The sequence below is a fragment of the Gouania willdenowi genome, unplaced genomic scaffold, assembly GCF_900634775.1.
Source record: "Gouania willdenowi unplaced genomic scaffold, fGouWil2.1 scaffold_50_arrow_ctg1, whole genome shotgun sequence".
Lineage (NCBI taxonomy): Eukaryota > Metazoa > Chordata > Actinopteri > Blenniiformes > Gobiesocidae > Gouania > Gouania willdenowi.
In genome coordinates, this window is record NW_021145214.1 from 27,390 (window position 1) to 49,928 (window position 22,539).

The following is a 22,539-nucleotide window of genomic DNA, read 5'->3' on the forward strand; positions in this document are numbered from 1 at the left end:
CTTTTGGACAAACTGTCAGGTCAGCAGTCTTCTCCATGATTGTGTAGCCCAGAGTCGTATAGAGAGAGAGTTGCGACAACAAAGTCCAAAATGCTTGACTGTCACGTGATTCATGTAAGACTGAATTTGTTCCCTGAAGTTAGTGGCGGGCCATTCAAATCCATTGATTCCTCGTGACATAACTTGGATTTTCGGTAAATTGTCATCAATAACTGCATTGATTGACGATAAGTATACAGTACGTAGTCATATGTATGTGTATATACAATATGTTTAGGTAGTTTCCCAATTTTTATTTTCCTAACATAAATTTGTATTAATAATAGTGTAAACAGCTTACCTGTTAAGACCAACATTAATTTGGTTAAAAAATGTGTTAATATGTTTTGTATACAGGATGTATTGCTTTGAATTTTCATTAAAAGAGGTCATTAAAAAAACACCACATCCAGACAGGACACAATGAAAACATATTTATTGTGTTCATACATATATAAAAATAGACATTTGATTTTTTACTATGCGCTTATGTACCAAGATAAATTCATTAAATAAATGCCTGACAAAGTCAGAAACATTAATAACTCATACAGTTTGCTGTGCTGTATGATGATGCTCCTCTTGTTCCCAAAAAGGAGTGAAATTGTTTGGCTTCCCAACCGAACCAGAGAGGAGAAAAATAGTTATGCAGAGTCAGCAAGAGCAAATTAAAAGAAAAAAAAGTATTATAATAAAAAATCTGTCAGCGATCATATTTAAACACTTAGCTTATTAAGCTTATTTGATAAAAAGATATGTAGCCTATGTGGGTATAAAACTGTGCTAAGTAAACGCTGTGTATCTGCTAATGATCTCTTAATTTTCTAATCTCTTGATTTTTTTTTTTTTTTTTACATGAAAACAACAGCAGTGTATCTCACAATTTAAAAAAGTGATTATAATAGTAATAAAAAATGAAAATACAAAAAAAAACCAAAAATAATCAATCAATCAATCAATCTTTATTTGTATAGCGCCAAGTCATAACCAATGGTATCTCAAGACACTTTACAGTAGAGCAGTCTTAAGGACGGACTCTTCATTTTATGGATACACACATAGGCATATATACGTATATACACATACATATGTATCCCACACCCAACATGAATTCATCATGGCGGCAAGGAAAACCTTCTGTTAAGCAGCAGGAACCTTGTGTGGATCCCATTCCTATGATGAACAGCCATCCACGTTATGCTGTGTTGGGTGTGTGCAGAGGAGAGGGTGGAGACAGAGCCGCTGAGACTCTGTAACTCCACACTAAGGATCCCACGGACCTGCAAGACAAAAGCCAGAAGGAGTACAGGAGCAAACACACAAGGGAAGAAGCAGACATAGAGGGAGTGTTTGAGAGAGGAATGGGACCCTCTCCGGTCCCTCTCTAACCTAAATGACCTCTCTCTTAACGCCCTCTCCAACCTCTCTCCAACCGAGCATGCCAGACCCCCCCCCCCCCCCCGGCAGTCTATGCCTATTGCATCTCAATTATGAGCTATGAGCTGGTTCCTAACTAAAAGCTTTACCAAAGAGGAATGTTTTGAGCCTAACCTTAAAGGTAGAGAGGGTGTCTGCCCCCCGAACCGTGGTTGGTAGATGGTTCCAGAGAAGTGGGGCCTGATAACTGAAAGCTCTTCCTCCTATACTACTTTTAGAGACAAATGGAACAACGAGTAGTCCAGCATTTTGAGAGCGTAGTGTTCTGGGGGGATTGTATGGCACTACATGCTCCTTGAGATAGACTGGTGCCTGTCCATTTAGGGCTTTATAAGTGAGAAGAAGAATCTTGAATTCTATTCTATATTTTATGGGAAGCCAATGCAGAGAGGCTAATACAGGAGTAATTTGATCTCTTCTCCTAGTTTTAGTCAGTACACGTGCTGCAGCATTTTGAACCAGCTGAAGTGTCTTAAGCGACTTGCTCGGGCAGCCTGCTAAAAGAGAATTACAATAATCCAGTCTAGAGGTAACAAAAGCATGGACTAGCTTTTCGGCGTCGCCCTGAGACAGGATAGATCTGATTTTAGCAATGTTACGGAGATGAAAGAAGGCAGTTCTTGAAGTTTGTTTTATGTGAGAGTTGAAGGATAAGTCCTGATCAAATAGAACCCCAAGGTTTCTAACAGTTGTGCTTTGTGCCAGAGTAATGCCATCTAGGGCAGTTAGGCTAGCATAGGTTTCTCTAAGGTGTCGTGGGCCCAGTACAATGACCTCAGTCTTGTCTGAGTTGAGAAGAAGAAAATTTTGGTCCATCCAGGCCCTAATGTCCTTTAGACAGGCCTCAAGTTTAGATAGCTGATTTGTCTCACCTGGCTTCATTGATACATACAGTTGGGTATCATCAGCATAGCAGTGAAAGTTAACAGAGTATTTTCTCATAACATTACCAAGGGGGATCATATAGATACAGAAGAGGATTGGACCTAGCACAGAGCCCTGAGGAACCCCGTAGCTTACTTTAATGTACTCAGAAGACTTATTATTCACGTGTACAAACTGGTACCTATCAGATAGGTAGGACTTAAACCAGTTTAGGGCAGTCCCTGTGATTCCAAGTAATTTCTCTAATCTCTCTAGTAGAATATAGTGATCTATAGTGTCAAAAAAAAAATGTAGTAGTTTAGCAGGGGATAATCCACTAACATGCTTTAATGCAGGGGTTCTCAACTGGTCTCACCCTGGGACCCACATATTACCACGCTCATTAAATTGTGACCCAGTTTTTTTTTAGAATTCAACCACAAATTATTTTTTTCTCAATTAGGCTGTTGAAAACACACGTATATAATCTTTTTTAAAACATAAATCTCTGTATTTTCCTGTGTAACATGCATTTCACAGCATGCCTGTCAAAAGAAAAGTTTTTTTCAAAATAAAAGAAAGTCCAACATGTGAGATGTTAAGTATGAATTTAGTTTTGACCAGCTGTCTGTGACCCAACCAGTACAGGTCTGTGACCCACTTTTGGGTCCCGACCCACCAGTTGAGAATCCCTGCTTTAATGCACACATTAATGTGTTTAGAAATGCTGATAATATAACATCTTCCTGTTCATAATCTAATTCTATGACCAGCAACTCTATGTATTTATTTATTTTTTTAGTTATGAAGAGATTGTAATTTGTTTAGATTTTTTTTTTTCTTTATTTTATTTGAAAAAACCTTGAGTACCAAGTGTTCTCTGGAAATCAAAATATGATCAGCCTAACATCAGGGAAACACTGCATTGACTTTAGTTTGTGGAAAATAGTGAATTCTTTGTCCTGCTGCTGTGGTGTTTGAATATTGAATTGAAAATTGGAAATTCCACAGCATTTTAGAGCATTTTTAACATTTTATGATAGAGTGGTTATGGCTTGTGCCTCACAACAAGAAGCTCTATGTGCTGGGTTAAAGAGTCAGAGTTTTCAACACCTGCACCTCTACTGGTGCACGTTCTACTGGAATTAATATACAGTAAGCAGAGGTGAAAGTAATGGATTACAATTACTCATGTTACTGTAATTGAGTTGCTTTTATGGGTATTTATACTTTTGTGATTATGTTTCTAAATCTGTTTATAAGTACATTTTCAAAGAAGTAAAGCTATTCATTACATTTCTACACCCAACTGTTACGACCAGCCACCTTCTTCAGTGCAAGTTAAAGTTTCTACCTATTGTTGTTTTATGTTGTTACCCACATGGCACATTTGGTATGACACTGTTTTACAGTTCATAATTGTAGCTATACTTAGAGCCTGATACATTTTTTATTCTTTAAACTTGTATTCATTGGTTTTATTTTATTTCATTTTGACTCTTATGCAGATGTCTTTGTAGAAAGATAAATCAAGTTGTAATTGTGCAAGATTTAATTCTTTTTTTTTAAGTTTATTCATGAGATGTTTATTGAATACATACCTCTGACGTTCTAGAAATAATAATAATTGCTTCAAGTTAGGCAAAAAAACAGATTTGGAATGTATGCATAATAATGTTAGATCACTTTGTTTTCATTATTAAAACCTCAGATTAAGCTAATCTTTCTGTGTCAGAAAAATGATTCTAAATGTCATATTACATAAATAATGTCTATGTGTGAGCTCACTCAGTCTGTAAGAAGAACTGATGAAGAAACATCCTGTGATGAAGATGAGCTCAGGTTCTAATGGAAAGTTAGTTTATTAAGCACACAAAGCATTTCACCAAGTTCAAGTTTTTATGATTTTATTTAATATAGTTTAAATCAAAGCAGTCCATGTAGACTAGACTACTGCTGTCTCATTCTCTGCTGTGGTGACAAACATCTGGGACCATCTGATCTCTGCAATCACACAAGACATTTTACATGTGTACAAAATAACCTCTATTTTTATATTTGGCATTTTGATATTAAACATTCAACTTCAATTCAATTCAACTTTATTTATACAGAGCAAAATACAACAAAGTCATCTCAAAACGCTGAACAAAATATAAAGTCCATAGTAAAAAAGAAGAAAGAACCCAACAAGATCCACATGATTTCAAGGAGGATCTAACAAACATATTTACTTCAACTGAAAACATGATGTTGCAACATTTACATACAAGAGGATAATGATTGATTTTGTCAGGAGACAATGGTCAAAATATTAACAGATTATCTATTGTTTTCTTTTTTTATAAACATATAGAGTGCAGACAACATTGCATTAAATGTAAAATAGATGTCAGAAACAGTCAGAGACATGCTAAAGAAGTGTATGCCTCTCCACTCAGTCTGAAGTTACAGATGTGGAGACAGATGTTGCATTTCATACAAAAGGAAATGGTTCCCTCTACTGGGGACAACTGAACATTCAACATAGAATACAGCATGAAATACTAAAGTTCCTAAAAAAATAAAAACTGCCATCATTTCAGTGGTTTTTACAATGTGTTCAGGATACCTGCTCTCTCTCTCTCTCATTTCAATTAAAAACAGCTTTATTTGTATGACAAACATGTTTACATCGCCAACAATGTGTAATAGAACAATGTGTACATTTGTTTTTGGAGTCAGTTTGTGTATTTGTGTTTTTGTTTCATATATAGTATAATCTTCTCTCATTTTGTGTGTTTTTCTGTTAGTGTTAGTGTATTTTTGTAGTCATCTGTCATTTTAGCTGTTTTTGGAGCCTTTTTGTGTGTTTACTTTGATGGAACCTGGTTTAGTCACGTTGTCCTTTTCCATTTCATCAAATATTGTGCCCAGAAACTTATTTTCATGATCTATGTCAATATTTACACCATCTATCAATAACTGTGCAGGAGCATTGTTTTTGCAAATACCAAACAACATTAATTTAGTTTTTAGTAAGACCTACTTAAATTCAGTGATAATTTGTTCCTATTAAACCACTTGGTGTAAAAAAAAATAATAATAATTGGCTCAATTTAAGCAAAACATAAATGAATTAATATTTTTATTTTTTTTTTTTTAATCTGCATTCAGACATCAACACTCTCCAAAAAAACAGATTTGGAATGTATGCATAATAATGTTAGATCACTCTGTTTTCATGATTAAAACCTTAGATTAAGCTAATCTTTCTGTGTCAGAAAAATGATTCTAAATGTCATATTACATAAATAATGTCTATGTGTGAGCTAACTCAGTCTGTAAGAAGAACTGATGAAGAAACATCCTGTGATGAAGATGAGCTCAGGTTCTAATGGAAAGTTAGTTTATTAAGCACACAAAGCATTTCACCAAGTTCAAGTTTTTATGATTTTATTTAATATAGTTTAAATCAAAGCAGTCCATGTAGACTAGACTACTGCTGTCTCATTCTCTGCTGTGGTGACAAACATCTGGGACCATCTGATCTCTGCAATCACACAAGACATTTTACACGTGTACAAAATAACCTCTATTTTTATATTTGGCATTTTGATATTAAGCATTCAACTTCAATTCAATTCAACTTTATTTATATAGAGCAAAATATAACAAAGTCATCTCAAAACGCTGAACAAAATATAAAAGCGATAGTAAAAAAGAAGAAAGAACCCAACAAGATCCACATGAACAAGCATTTAGCGACAGTGGGAAGAAAAAACTCCCTCTTTTTTATAGGAAGAAATCTCCAGCGGAACCAGGTTCAGAGGTGGCAGCCATCCGCTTCAACTGGTTGGGGTTAGTGAACAGAGGGACAAACAGAATAGGATAGAAGAATAGTCCATCCATGTGTCCTAGACTAGTTGAGCCGTGAGCCATCGATCAGGAACCACCATCTCCAGCATCAAGACACCTGAAACAGAAAAGAGAGTGGAGGGTGAGGAGAAGGCACAGACTGCAGGAAAAAAAAAAAAAAAAAAATATATATATATATATATATATATATTTATATATATATATATATATATATATATATATATATATATATATATATATATATATATAGGCTAACATGAGGATTTTTTAAAAAAATCCATGTGTTTATTGTCTTTCTGTGTAAATGGGAGGTTTTGCTTACATTGTTTTAGTGAATAGAAGTCTTTCTGTCCTCTGATGTCTCCTCCTGAGGCTGAGTGTGGGACACTTCAGTGGGCTGTTGTGGATGCTGGTGCTCCCATCCTCCATCGTTCTTCTTCTACACCTCCATCAGTAGATGCTGGCACTCCTGTCTGACACTTTACAGGCATTATTTTAAAGTAACGTCCATTTTTACAATAAACATGTGTTCAGTGTCTTTCTGTGTAAATGGGAGGCTTTGCTTACATTGATAGAAGTCTTTCTTCATCTCCGTCCTCTGTTGATGTCTCCTCCTGTCCTCCATCTTTTCTTCCCTCGTTCATCCCACATGCTGGGAATAAAAAGTTTATCTTTAACTCTTAACAACCTAACTTAACATAATATACATGCATGTTTTATTAAAGTGACAGGAGAACCACGCCGACTGTGGCCCATCATAAAGAAACTAAAAATAAAATGCTTACTATCTAAAAAGGTCCTGGTGCCAGACGCTGCCTGGGACATGAACTGTCCCGCAAGACGCAAAGGCCAGCTATGACTTACCACCTACAACAACTATTTACATAACGGTCAAGACACTACAGAGGTCAAAAACACAGAAAGTTGATGATATACACAAACCTTGGTGCAAATACAACTATGGATAGAGCTGGAGACTCCTCAGCGTTCCACGTCCAAGTGCAGATCCACACCTTCACTGTCAGGGTCACTGTAAACAAAGAACTCAGAAATATTACAAGCAAACATGTCAAACTCAGCTGCCTCTATTAGGACAGGAAGTTGGGCCCACTCTGGGTCTAAACCCAGGAGGTCGACCCACACTGGTTCAGAACCCAGAGGGTCGGCCCACTCTGGGTCCGAACCCAGGGGTTCGACACAGTCTGGGTCGACCAACTCTGGGTCCGAACCCAGGGGGTCGGCCCACTCTGGGTCTAAACCCAGGTGGTCGGCCCACTCTGGGTCTAAACCCAGGTGGTCGACCCAGTCTGGGTCGACCACCTCTGGGTCCGAACCCAGGGTGTCGTACAAGTCCAGGGCCAAAGCCGGAGCCTCGACCCAGGGTGGAACCAAACCCTCAGGTGAGGCCCACTCATGGACTAAATCTGAAAAAAAGAAAAAAGAAAAACATGGTTAATAAAGAGTGATATTTCAATTCAATTTACTATGGTTCACAATAGTAAGAAATATAATTATTAGATGTATTGTATTTCCTCAGACCTACACACAGTAATGTATATATGGAACAACAACCAAACAGAGGGGTATTGCAGTAATGTGTGATCTAAAACATGCTACGTTTTATTAATTGTTGCAATGCTTTTTTAAACTTTGGATTGTACATGCCTAAACTGTGAATAAAAAAATATAATTAAATAAGAGGAAAAAAAAAAAAAGCCTTTTAAACTTAAATAAGGAGAAATATTTCTACATCAAGAAAATAATCAATGTAGGAAATAAAGTATGTAGTAACAGATTAAACATCACTGACATGAGTAGAATAAACCAAGAAATATTAAATTACAAACAATGCAAACAGCATCCATGGTAAATACATTTTACCCAGTCAGCAACATTCTTTAAGTCTAAAAAACAAACCAAAACAAAATCATAACAGCTAATTCAGGTGCTCATGGGAAGTGTAGTGAAGTCAAAGTATCCATTTTTTCTAAAAAAATGTTACAAATGGACTGAAAATAATGTAGGAAATAAAATACACATTTCCATCAAAGCTACCTCAGAACAGGACTTAAGTAAATAGTAAATAAAACTCTGTAAAACAGTCTCAGCAGCCCAAACGCTCACTACAAGTATCACATCAGAGTCAAATTATCACAAAAACAAACGTTAAACACATGAAAAATGAAAACTATCAACCATTTTCTGTAGGTCTTTAATATAAATATAAACGCCTTAAACCTGATTCAGACCTAGAATAATGACTATTTTAAATCATAACACGTTTGATGCTAAAATGATTAAAGTATGAATATCAGATAATAATAAAAACATGTCTTACCTTGGGCCATGCGCGGGGCCATGGTCACCTACTGGTCTAACGTCTTCTTCTCCTCCTGGTATAAAGTCTTCTTCTCCTCCTGGTCTAAAGTCTTCCTCTGGTCCTGGTATAAAGTCTTCCTCTGGTCCTGGTATAAAGTCTTCCTCTGGTCCTGGTATAAAGTCTTCCTCTGGTCCTGGTATAAAGTCTTCTTCTGGTCCTGGTATAAAGTCTTCCTCTGGTCCTGGTATAAAGTCTTCTTCTGGTCTGGTACAAGTCTCGTAAAGACTTTCTGTGTGTTTTGTAAATGTTTCTCAGCTCAAAGTTGTTCACAGCTCTCCTCTCTCGTCTCGCTGCTCACAGTGAACGTTGGACGTTAACAGGTGACTTTAAAAGTCGCATCCTCCTCGTTGCCATGGCTCTGACGTCAGTTCACGGACACGCGTACAAAACTGAACAAGTTACACGGCCCATTTTTTATTTTTTATTTGTGAGCATTATTGTGGGATATTTAAACATTTTATGACCTCTAAAAATAAAATATTTACATGGGGTGACTATACGTTTGTTTTACCAGCTCATTACCACTTATAAAGTCCTGTCCGTTGCGTAATATTCATGGAAATTACTGGTGTCCCACGGACCCTGAACGTAGCACCGAAATCACATTAGGCTGCTTTAAACTGTCATAACTCCGCCAATAATTGATCTATTGAATTAATTCTAACAGTGTCTGAAAACTAATAAATTGATCTTTACAGCCAATGTGTCATGACTTGACACCTGATTTTTAATGACACGTGTGACGAAGTCTATTAAAGAGGCCAATGATCAGAGGGGCAGATAGAGAGAGAGCAAGTAGGATGAAAAGCACCAAATAACTCCTGATTTTAATTAAATAATGTCAGCAAAAAGACCCTGTTGCACAATAAATTCTCCATTGATGTTCATTGTTTACTGAGGGATTTGAGAATGAAGGAGCCATGTAGTGCAATCTCTTATTGACAACAATGCATGTTTTGTTATTGCAATTAAATAAATGATATTATTTTATTGCATAATTGTGACCATCACCAGCCCTCCCTATGGAAGGGTAAGAAACACTTTATTAAAGGGAGAATATAAAAAGAGAGGGCAGTGTTACACTTATCTGAGGGGGAAGGGAACAGGGAAGAGGGAGTCAGGGTAGGAACATGGAAGGGGTGGTGAAGAGTCGATTGGTTCAAGGTGAGAGTGAAATGTGATGTTATAGTTGTGCATATTGTGCTTATGTTGCGTAATCAGTTAAGCCAGTCTGGTGACAAGTGTGGAGAAATTGAAGCAGGTGATTTATAGGAAGTTAATGTAAGATGAGTTCAATGTCTGGATGAATAAATGTCTTTCTGCAGCTCATTTTTACTTTGTGTACATTATTAATGTGTACTGTAAAGTATGCTTGTAGTGTGTGGTCAGAGTTTTAGAACAGTGTATAAAGTTTGTTAGTTTAAAGTGTGTGTGTGTGTGTGTGTGTGTGTGTGTGTGTGTGTGTGTGTGTGTGTGTGTGTGTGTGTGTGTGTGTGTGTGTGTGTGTGTGTGTATGGCTAAGTGCATTAAGGCTATTGAGGCATGCTACATCAGAGTGATAAGCGTTAAAGCGTAAGTAGGAATTTTTCAAAACCAACCACGGAAATAAAATACAAATCTTTTTACGCTGTCATTATCTGTCATTAACATAAATAAAGTGTCACGAAGGCTGTTATTGAGTATGTTTGCTAAATTATGACAATTTGCTAAATGATGACATCTTTGGAGCTATGTTGGCATTTTTTGGAGGATCTAATGGGGTTTGGTAGAGTTATGGGTAACAAACAAAACTTAATGACAGCCTTCATAACACCTCATTCATAATGACAGGTCTCATGTTATAATAATTACAGCATAAAATGTCAGCGTTATGTTTAAAACTTCAAGTAAAGTGTTAACCATTATTATTTATTTGTTGCACAGGCCGGTGGCTGCATCTCATCTTGTCCTGGTGAAGTATTGGCCCCAGCCTCTACTGCATCTTTAAGCTCCTTAAAAGAAAAATACAGATTAAACGAGCTGTTCGTGTCTTCACTGCATGTTAATTTCCAATTATTATCTCGCAGAACTTCATTTCTCATTCAAAGACTTTCATCCCCCAAAACTGTCGAGTTATGCACTTCTTGAAATACTTCTACACACATATCAGCTTTTTCTTTGCTACAGACAGCTTCTGCGCTGCTATTCTTTAACACTGGTAGAGCAGTATTACTCCTTTTCCCCACCATTCTAGGAATCCGAGCCCAGATTTCTTTAACTTGGGTTCTTGGTCCTATCGTACTACAGAACTCCCTCCAACATTTATTTTTTGCCCCCTTAATTGTTTTCCGAGCCAAAGCCCTCCACCTCTTATAATCAATAACATTTTCCTGAGTAGGACGTATCCTTACCTTTTTAAAAGCCTTCCTTCTATTGCTTACTGCTTCAGCACATTCCTTGTTCCACCATGGAACAATTATTCGATCACGGGGCAACCTTCTACTCGGAATAGTCTCTGCAGCAACTCTCATAATCATATCTGTCAAAGATTTACACATGTTATCTATAGACCCGTTACTATCTACCTCATCCAACCCCTTATTAGTACCTTCCCTGAACTTGTCCCAATCCACCCTGGAAAAATCCAATCTGTGACATCTGTCTGAAGATTCTACCATAATTGCTCTGCCGAAAGTAGCCATAACAGGATAATGATGGCTTCCGAGTGTATCATCATCCCAAACTTCCCACTTTGCTAACATTGCCAATGAAGGGCACGTAAAACTGAGATCAAGGCAAGAAGTCTTGTTTGTATTAATATCAATTCGAGTAGCTCTTCCATCATTCAAAATTACAAAATTGCTTCTATCTAAAAATTCTTCTACCACTAAACCATTTGCATCCCTTTCCTGGCTTCCCCACAAAGGGTGTTTCCACACCCTGTTCCTCGTTACGCCTTAACAAGATGACAATGCTGCCCTCTGCTGGTTTTATTTGGTATAGATCAGTGTTTTCTACCTTTTTAGAACCAAGGTACTTTCAAATATGAAGTGCAATTAATAAACTGCAGTCATTCTTCTAAGTGTTTTAATAGGAATTAAATTAACCACAACAAAAAAAAAATATTATGATTTTTCATATTTCTTATTTCAAATACAAAGTGCAATGAACAATCTTTAGCTTATATTTACAAAATATAAAATAGATTAAAATATAATGATTATAATTTAAATAAATAAATAAAACATTTATATAACTACATTTTGTTCTGTTGTTAAACGTAAGCGTGTCAGATTCCATCCACAGTGAACATCTTTACTGCTTAAGGTGAATTTGAGAAGACAAGTGACAAAGAAGTGGAACATTATTTGCAGTGTTTCTTTCATCAAAGGGGTATAAATACCTTTTCCTACTATTACTCGTTTGATTTACAAAATAATCTTCACTTTGAGGTGTCCCTGCATTGATCTCAACTCCTTCATGTGTCCCAAAAAATACATAAAAAAAGAAAGAAAGACAACCTGACACAAAGAAAATGAAAAAGAAATAGAGAAAATCTAAAGTAAATTATAAAACGTAATGTAGGGGAAAAAAATGACAGAGTAAAAGACAGGAAACAGAAGACAAACAAACTGTCTTGAAAATCTAAATTAAAAAAAAGCAAAACAAAAAGCTGTGGAGAAAACTCACATTCACACAATTTAATAGAGAAAAGCCTGAAAAATAAAAGCAAGTGTAAAAAGCCATAGATAAAATAAGGTAGTATGAAGAGGGGTGTGACTGACTGATTATAGAGAACTAATAATTAAAAGACTTTAATGACACGCGAAGGACACAAAAACAAAATTTAAAAAAACTGGATTAAAAAACACTAACAATTAAAAATTGGAATTGGTTCTGTAGCCCACAGCTGTGCTAGAAGAGTTTCCTGTTGATTTAATTTGTTAAATGTCTATCCCATCCAGTAACATATGGTTGAAAAACCATTGAAAAGACGTCTTTGCCATATAAACAACGTCAACATTTGGTCGAAAAGAGAATTGTGAAAAGCCGCCGTTTTCTGATCGTAGTACTGTGCACTCAAGATTAATTTTATTGATTAATTAATTAAAAAATCTTACCTTCTCAAAATGTAATACCTAATTCTGGGAACCGTTGTAGTCCACTTGGACCAGGATCATATTTGTATTTTTGGTACATATTTGTGGGCTGTTATGTTTGAGGTTGTTACATTACATTTTCTTATTTTTTTTTTTAAGCTAATTTGGTTTAAATTAACCCAAATAAAAGAGTTAAAACTGTTGAGCTACTTAACACTAATGAGTAGTCCTATCCAAAGACTATTTTTGCGCTACACTTGGACCAAATGTGCTAAATCTGGACCAAGTTGGACGATTAAATGACAACTAAATTTCAACAACTACTGTATATTAGGGCTAAATTTGGACCAATTTTGATGGTCAAAAAATCCCAATTTCAATGACAATTTTTGTGCTAAATCGAGGCTAAGACCAGATTTAGCCCAAAATTGAACGTCAAAATGACATCTGGTGTTTGGTAGTCTGTTATCAAATATTTTATTAATTCATAAAAAAGATTTTGTCCGACTGTATCTCTGACTAATCCCAGGTTTAAACAAGTCCAACTATAGACCCCTTAATGGCCTTGTCACGAGTGACGTGGCTGGAGGCAAAAACAGGAAATGCTGCTGGCTAAAGACTGTGGAAGCTAATATTACAGCTATAGAATGTCATCTTATTGTGTGTTTGGGCGCCAGAATAGGAGAGATAACGTTAGTGGACATAAATGAAAGTTTTATAGGATTCCAGCGGACACTGGAGCTCAGAAAAACTAAAACAATTGTGGTTTTGCCTCCAGGCTAAGCCCCGCCCAACAAAATATGTCAATGTTTACAAACAATCAAAGGGTCTTTACAAAAAAACATGTCCTTTTATTAGGCACATTTTTTAAAATTACAAATAACTTGGAAAAACAATAGCGTGAAATAGAAAAACAACACAATTACAAAAAAAACTTTCTCGATAATGGATTTTAAACTCAGTTTACAAATAACACAAAATTTAAGAGTTGAATTGTTTTCTGTACAAAATTGTTACAAAATAAACAGTGATTGTCTTTTTATGAGACCGGAGTTTATATTGTAAAGAATCACGCAGTCATCTTGCACTACTCGTACATTCAATTATCAGCGTGTGAATGGTTGTTTTTCTGTGAGTTGATACAGATTTAAATACGTTTCTAAACTCCAAAAGATCCAGCCTCGAACCAAACAAGTCATTATTCCGTGTTTCTTCTTCTATTGCTTTGGATCAGCACCAGGAGAAGGACCGCCCGATCATTTGAAAGAACATCTTGTTCGGCTGCTCAAAGTACCGACAAAGTTTCCTGAGCGCTTGTGCACTGAGTGGTGCATGTGGCCTTCCTTTAGACTCATCTAAACACTTGTCATGTCCGTCAGACAGCAGGCAGTAGAAGCCTTTGGTGGTGTTGTAGTAAAAGTTGTCAGGGTTGATTCTAGGCGAGAGCTTCAAAAACCTCTCGGCCTTTCTCAGCTCAGGAAACGGGTCCCGAATGAGGGCATCACCATCTACGACGTGGATCTGCTTCTTAGGGAAGACGTCGAGCCACTGAGTAAGATGGTGGTAGTACAGGCTTCTCTGCAGGGCTTTGTAGCCTGGGTCGATCTGGCCGTTGTGGAGAAGGAGCTCCTCTAGGGGCTGGTAGGGCTTGTGTCGGGTCAGGCGATTGTGGAGAACCTGGGTGTAGTCGGATATGAGCCTCACGGCGGGGTCCCGGACTATGAGTAACAAACGCACAGCTGGATTCATGTTCCACACACGTTCAGGAACCGGAGGTGATGCAAAGTATCCTGGGGTCTTCTCAAGGGTCAGCTGACCAGAGGAAGTCAAAGGCATCTGGGATCGGTACCAGTCCAGACCACGGCGGTAGTGTTCCTCCACGTTGAAGTAGTGAACCTGATACACAAGGTACAGAAAAGCATTTTATTACATCCCTTATATTATGACGTTACAAAAACAATTACAGCTTTCTTGAGGTTATTAAAAATATTTATTTTACACGTTATAATACCACTAGCCATTAACAGCAGCCATCAACACAGAGAAGTTGATCACAAGAAACAAGGAGCACCAGTAGATTAATTACACCACCTCTGGTTCCTTTAGTCACATATCATTTGTGTGATTTTTTTTTAACACCCATTGTTTGGTTAGGATTCATTCATGTATTAATAACATTTCAGTTCACCAGTTCATCAGTAATGTGACTTTGTTTTTGCTCCTTTTTTTGTCCAGGAGTAAAAGTCCGCCCCCCTGTGTGTCCCCTCTGTTTGGTGAGCTTAAAACATGAAGCTCTCGTCCATGTCTGATGAAGGGCGATCAGCCCAAAACGTCACGTCTTTTGGTGTTTTATTAAAAACTGAATTTGGGAGCAAACTACGCAGTGGTGCGGACCTTCGTTTCTTCATAGCTACTTTGGACCTTTTTTGATCCAGCACACTGCTTGTTTTTTTGATTGTGCTACTCGTCTATAGTTTCCCATAAATATCCAAAAAAAACACAAAGAGATTTCATTTTAACACAGAAAAACACTGCTTGTCCATTTTTTTATTTTTCTGTACTTCAGTTTTGGTTTTAACTAAACAGAATAACCAAAGAACCAAGAGTACGTGGATATTTGAACTAAACTAAGTTGCATTTAAGCCAAAAGACTTTGACAAAAACGAAATAAAAATGCTCTGTCTAAATTAACACTGGTTGTTACCAGTATTTTATGCCATTGATAGGTTTACCTCAGCTTTTGGACTAACTGGGCTGGACTATAACTGGACCAGGCCTGATGAGTACATTTTCACTAGGTTGACCTCAGCTTTGGCCACTTCCACATCTGGATGTAGGTTGAGCATCTCCAGCAAAGCTCTGGTTCCACCTTTCCTCACTCCTATGATGATGGCTCCTGGCAGTCGCTGCTGAGTTTTATTATAAGAGGAGGATGAAGAGGAAGAGCGTGAGGAGGAAGAGGAAAGGGACAAGGTGGAATGTCTGGTGCGTAATTCCTTCAAGCACACAAACATCTGGGTCTGAAGAACCAGGATCAACAGCAGGGCAAACAGCACCGTCCACAGCATGGTGACACACACAGGCCTTTGATTTTAAAAACCTGTGAGACAAGAAGGAAAAAACGTTCAGATTTTTAGATTTTCCATTTCTAAATGTAAACAGTTGTTTTAAAACCACAACAATATTCTGATTGTGGCAGGGTTGGGGTCAATTACACTTTTAAATTACAATTACCTCTTCAATTATCTATGCTCAATTAATTATGTTGAGCAGCGTTTTTTCTATTTACAGCTAAAATTTCAATTACGTTCTCAATTATTGAAGTTCAATTACAACTAAACACCTTTATTGAGCCTTTAATAAATAATCCCATGAATCATAACCTTCCTCTTGCGTTAGCATTCTGTTAGCATCTCTAATGCTAACGGTTCAGTTTGACATATGTCTTTAATTAGCTGTAAAATACACTAATAAACATAATTTTGTATTGAATCTCCTGGTTACCTTGTTAGGCACCCTAATCAATGAAAATATTGGTACTGATATTTTTGGTGTGTGCGTCTGAGTAAAATGAGTCAGTTGAACTTGATTTGAAACATATTTTAATTTGTTAACTACATATGCCTATGTGTAAGCAATATAACTATAACACGGTTCTCTAGTTTTAAGTTAAATTACATTGTAAATGATAGTTATTATAAAATGAATGCCAATTACATTTATAAATGAACTCACATACAATTCAATTACAATTACAACAACATCAACAGATTTTTCAGCTACTATTACAAAAAAAATGTCATAATTGTGATTAATTACCAATTACGCACTTACAATTGTAATTGACCCCAACCCTGCCTGGTGGAATTATGCCAATCTCCACCCTTTGCACCATTTAAATTCACCCTCATTTGGAAAGAATCATAATTTTTAGTAATAAGAACAAAGTAATAAGTAATTATTGTAACAATGTGCTGGTTCAAATTAAGAGTTAGTCTAGTGCAGTGGTTCCCAAACTTTTTGTGCACAAGGCACAACAAAGGACAAGTAAAAATCTGAAGGCACACCTATTATTGTGCAAAAGAGCCTTTATAACACTTGTTGTCACTCATATCATGTACGATATCACAGGCGACCATACAAGAAAGTGCTCCATTTTCTCTCTCGCTGTTTTTCTGTTTTAATGTTGTCCCACAGCCTTTGTCACAGTCTTATAATTACCGCCTGCGCAACCGCGGGAACAGCAAAATATTGATTGCATTATTTATTTATTTATTTTTTTTACTGTTTATTTAAAGAATTGTTTTTGGGAATAGAGTTTTCCTCTGTATTATGAAATGAGTCTATACAAAGTAGTAAATTAAAATATAAGTCTACTTTATAACCTGAAACCTTTTTCTTTATGTTTATATCAAATATAGATATTACAATTTCAATTTAACAATTTCTCAACAGAAATACTTTTATATTATACTATTTTCATACATAAATTAAATATTTTCCCTTTGAATTGTATTAAAAAGAAATTTACTGTATTTTAAATAGTAACTTATTTTAGCCCATAAATACATAAGCAAGGTTTTAAGCAGTGACGTGCAGTCAGGGTAGGCAAGGTAGGCAGTGCCTACCCAAGGGTGAATTAATATTTTGATTATTTGTTTTGATTTTAATATAATTATAAATTATGTGTTTTTCCAATTCAAATAGCCTACAGTACCTATAAGTTTGAAAGTGTCAGCATTTTGTGCTTTTCATAACCCAAATGACAAAACATCGCTATTTCCTGGTACGGCAGAGATGCTGCACAGTCTGACTCCGCTGTAAGGCAGGAGAAGGCCACGCCCCCTTCTCAAAAGCACATTGCTGCTCTGCCTTTGTTCCTATAGCGTGTTTTTATGTGTTTGGACATGATCCGTCAGTTCCCTAAGATGACAACCATTTACGTCCAAAGGCAGCTCTCTATGCAGCAGCAAAGGCAGCAGCAGCAGAAGAAGAAGAAGAAGAAGAAAGAAGAAGAAGAAGAAGAAGAAGAAGAAGAAGAAGAAGAAGAAGAAGAAGAAGAAGAAGAAAGAAGAAGAAGAAGAAGAAGAAGAAGAAGAAGAAGAAGAAGAAGAAGAAGAAGAAGAAGAAGAAGAAGAAGAAGAAGAAGAAGAAGAAGAAGAAGAAGAAGAAGAAGAAGAAGAAGAAGGAGGAGGAGGAGGAGGAGGAGGAGGAGGAGGAGGAATACAGAAAGTGACCCCAAAAATGCACATACTGACAACATAAATGCAGAAAATGACAGAAAAATACACAAAATTACAACAAGAACACAAAAAACAACAAAAAAGCACAAAGTGGCTAAAAACTGACAAAACAACAAAACCACAAAAATGAAAACACAATACATCTCCCTGTATTAATGCTCAGATCAGTCATCTATCTATAAAAGCAAGGAATCTCTGTCTGTCTGTGTGTGTGTGCGTCTGTGAATCAGGCTCAGATTGAGCTGAGACTTTCAACATGGCTGCTGCTTGGTTCAAGGGTGTGCAACGTTTGATTTGTTTGAACTGCAATGATACCAATGTTTAAATGCATTTGATCCTCCAACTCCAAATGAGGTACTTCAGATAATATTAAAGATGAGGGACGCAGCACCAGGACACGATTAAATTAGAGCTTGTCTTATAAAGAAAGTAGCTTCCTCTATTCTTGAGCCCTTGACTCATGTTCTCTCTTTGTCACTCAAAACAGCTGTTGTTCCTGGAGATCTTCAATTAGCCAAAGTAACTCCTATGTACAAATCTGGTGATTCCAGTTTGTTTAACAACTACAGACCAATTTATGTCTTACCCTTGTTTTCTAAAGTACTTGAAAAATTAAAGAATATCTAAACACGACAGAAAATAATATTTTGTATGACCATCAGTATGGCTTTAGAGAAAAAATGTGTACAGAAATGGCCCTTTTGCAGTTTGTCGATAAAGTCACTAAAGATCTAGATAATAAAAATAACACTATTGGTATATTTTTAGACTTGTCAAAAGCATTTGTTAATTATAAAATCCTTTCAACAAAATTAGAAAATTATGGTATTAAAGATGATGCCTTAAAATGGATACAAAACTATTTGGATGAGAGAGAACAATTTGTTTATGTTAACAATCAAAGCTCAAACAGAGGTAAACACAGATGCGGGGTACCACAGGGTTCCATTTTGGGACCTCTTTTATTTATGTCAATGATTTAAGAAATGTTTGTAATAATGTACTGCCTCTTATGTTTGCTGATGACACGTCTTTTATTATCTCATTCAAATTATAATAGTTTAATAAGAGAAGCAAATGAAGAATTATCAAATATCTCTGAGTGGTTTAAAATAAATCAACTCTTTCTAAATGTACAAAAAACTAATTTTTTGATATTCGGCACAAAAAACAAAAGATTCAATGAAGAAGATGCAGAGCTATTAATTGATGGAACCAAAATTAGTCAAGGGACTCAAACTAAATTTTTAGGCGTCACTGTAGACCAAAAAATAACCTGGAAATCTCACACTCAACATGGTTGTCGAAAAGTAATGAAATCTATAGGTTTTTTGAGTAAAATTTCCTCCTTAATAGATCCTTAATGTATGATGACACTGTATTATAGTTTACTTTATCCACATATAACATACTGTAATATGATTTGGGGTGCTACATGCCAAACTTATCTGAATAAGATTTTATTGATACAAAAAAAAATTTTAAGAATTTTGAATTTTTCAAATAGATTTTCCTCATCTGCTCCTCTTTTCAGGAAATACAATGTATAATGTTAATATTTATTGCACTTGTCTCTTCATGTATAAATATGTGCATATGTCCAATATAAGGCCCAGGGCTTGTAGCATTTTTTTCATATATACTTCAGATGTTCATACCTCCTCCACCAGGCATTGCAGAGATTTGCATCTGCCCTTCTGTAGAACTTCAGCCAGACAAAATACACTCAAATATAGAGGACCTTCACTCTGGAATCATTTATCTCTTGTTTTAAAGACTATATCCACTTTTGACTCTTTTAAAATGCAGCTAAAAAAATGTTAATACACAAGTCATCTTTAAATATGTGTATATATATTTAAAATATTGACCTACCTGCTCATGCCTGTTTTTGTTTAATTTGACTTTGGGGAGGTGGTCTTATAAGACCTCAAATGGTCTTCTCACTCTCTCCTGCACAGTTATGTTCTTTTAACCACTGTATACATTTTGTCTTGTTTATTTGTGCAAATAAAAATGAAAAAATGAAATGAAAAAGATAAATATTATTTCTCAAATATTGGATTATCAATATTTTTAATATTATAAAATATAATGTTAATCATTATAAATCCATATGCTCTTTTTCTGCATATAAATCACAAAATCTTTTTGTAAATGAAGATGTTGGGGCAGGATGAGGAACGATGAGGTGGAGGTTAGTATAGCTTTTAATCAGTTCAGCAGCATCACATGAATAAATGATACAAAGCGCGTCAACACATTATATAGGGCGTAAAACCACACCTCCTACCCATCAACCCCCTGGGTGAGAGAACAGTCCCTAAGTGCTCATCATAATGCAACATATAGAGAAGAACTGGGTTGATGTCGCACCCTGTGGTTACAACTGGTTTATTCTTATTTCTGTAAACTAGTACAGTGCCCGTCAGAAATATGCATTCATGTGGGAGCTTAAGTAGAGTTAATTATGGCCAAATGAGTATGTGTTTGAAGGTTGGATGTACAAAGAGGTGTACATACTCTGTGCTCTGTAGTGTTATAAAGGGCTTTATTTGTGGGTGCAAAGTAAAACAGTGTGTGTGATTTCCAAGAACATGATAAATGTGTTTGTTGTTTTTTTTTTTTTTTTACACACTTTTATATTTTTTTGCTTGGTGTATTTTTCTGTAATGTATGTTTTTTGGAGTCATTGTGTATTTTTGTATCTTTCTGTTGTGTTTTTGTATAATTATAGTTTTTTGTTGCCATTGGAGTGTGATTCTGTTGTCATTTTGTGTATTTTTTGTATAAATATTTAGTTTTGTGTATTGAGTCATTTTTACGTTTTTGTTGTTTGGTGTATTTTTCTGTAATGTATGTTTTTTGGAGTCATTTTGTGTGTTTTTTTTATCTTTCAGTTGTCTTTTTGTGCATTTTTTTGTGTAAGTGTTTTTGGTTGCCATTATAGAGTGATTCTGGAGTCTATTTGTGTACTTTTTGTATAAATATTGTTTAGTTGTTTGTTTTATTTTACTCATTTAGTATAATTTTTGATTGTAGCGCCAATCAGAAAAACAACAAAACTGCGCAAAACAAAACGTAAAGCTCCAAACTACATGAGTGAGTAAGTAAATTAAAGTATTATCTACAATTCGGCTGTTTGTTTTTTAAAAAACAAAAATCGTTTTTTACCTTTGAACCGAGTGGTCAGAGCTTAGCTTCCATGCACGGCACCACAGAGAATCCACATTTTTCCAGATGGAGAATTGAACGGGTTGAGAAACGTGTCTGCAAAAGACTCACCAGTGGCTGATGGTTTCAAATGATCTATTCAGAGAGCTCCGTGTTTCGGTCTAAATTATCTTCTTCTCTGTCGCTCGTGTGTTTACAGTCGGTGTCTGCTTGGCTGTGTGCGCAGCGATTGGCTCTGGCAGGACACGTGACTCTTGCTCGGGTGAGGAACTGTGTAGTGACATAGATATAGATGGTGCGCTAGCGCCCCCTCACACCCTGAGGTGAAAAGCTAAATAAGGGTTCATTTCGGGGCCGTCCAGAAGTGAAATAAAATTAAAATAAACATTTTGAAATGACCAAATTACTCCAAAATAACAGATACACACACTTGGGGTATTTGGAACCCATTGACTAAGTTTCAGGTCGAACTCGCCCTGTGTCGGGGAGATATGTGCTCCACACACACACACACACACACACACACACACACACACACAAACACACACACACACACACACACACACACACACACACCCCTTGCTTTTATAGGTAGATAAGAGGTTTACATCGACATCTTTAATTTTTCCTGTTTTTAAAGCAACTAAAAGCAGCACAATTTCTTATTGTGACTGAAAAAGCTGTTAAATGATCTAAAAAAGTGCTAAATTCCCTGGTTCCCTGGGGCTCGCCTTTGCTGAGGGTACCGCTGGCACGGTGGGCCGGGTCGCCCCCCTCCTGGAGGCTCACTTGAAGGACCTCAGGGGCCGGCTTGTGTAGCTTCGGGGGGAGGGAAGGGTGATCTGTGGGGCCTCGCCCGTGCTGGGGCCTCCCCTGGGTCGTGCTGGGTGTATGTGTGTGGGGCCTGTGCTACTAAAAAGGGGGCGGCACTACTAATCCCTCCAATTTTAATTGCACCTCAACACACCACCCCCCGTAGGGTGGGACCACCATTTCCACCCTCCGGAGCTATTGGACCACATACACATATATGCCATTGGGGAATGGAGAGGCACCATAACAGGGTGGTGGGTAACTTCACACATGTGGGCCTGTCGGGTGGGGGCCCGATCCCTCTGTTGATGGCTGGGCCGCGCTGTAGAGATTGGGGGGGTGCTGTCGGGCATGGCGGGGTGGTGGGTCTCTGGTGGGCGTGGAGTGGTGTTGCAGGGGGCTCTCTTTGCGGGGTTTCTCCGAGCGGTGCCGGCCTGGTGGGGCGCGGGGGTGCCCCTTCCCTACGGGTGGGGCTTGGCGCTTTGCTTGTCTGCTGGTTGCCTTGAGGGCACGCCTCACGGCATGTGGGGCGGCCTGCCGCGCCGGTATGGGGGCTGGCGTTTACGCGGGGGTTGGGGCAGGGTAGCTTGGCGCTCCGGGATGGTGCTCTTTGCTGGGGGACAGCTCTAGCTGTTCCGGTTGTTGAGGTCGG

The 22,539-nt window shown here is 37.1% G+C and overlaps 1 protein-coding gene across 2 annotated transcripts; it reads right to left on the reverse strand.

Moving 5' to 3' along the window:
• Positions 1-13,887: 13,887 nt before the first annotated feature.
• LOC114460509 (heparan sulfate glucosamine 3-O-sulfotransferase 1-like) lies at positions 13,888-21,287 on the reverse strand. 2 transcript variants are annotated; one of them, XM_028442391.1, is made up of 3 exons: positions 21,075-21,287; positions 15,462-15,757; positions 13,888-14,553 (listed from the first exon to the last, which is right to left on the reverse strand). In XM_028442391.1, exons 2-3 carry the CDS (start codon positions 15,723-15,725, stop codon positions 13,888-13,890), a joined length of 930 nt encoding a protein of 309 aa, XP_028298192.1. In that variant the 5' UTR covers positions 15,726-15,757; positions 21,075-21,287. The 2 variants fall into 2 exon arrangements, with proteins under 2 accessions (XP_028298192.1, XP_028298193.1); XM_028442392.1 differs by having other exon boundaries at positions 21,186-21,274.
• Positions 21,288-22,539: the final 1,252 nt, after the last annotated feature.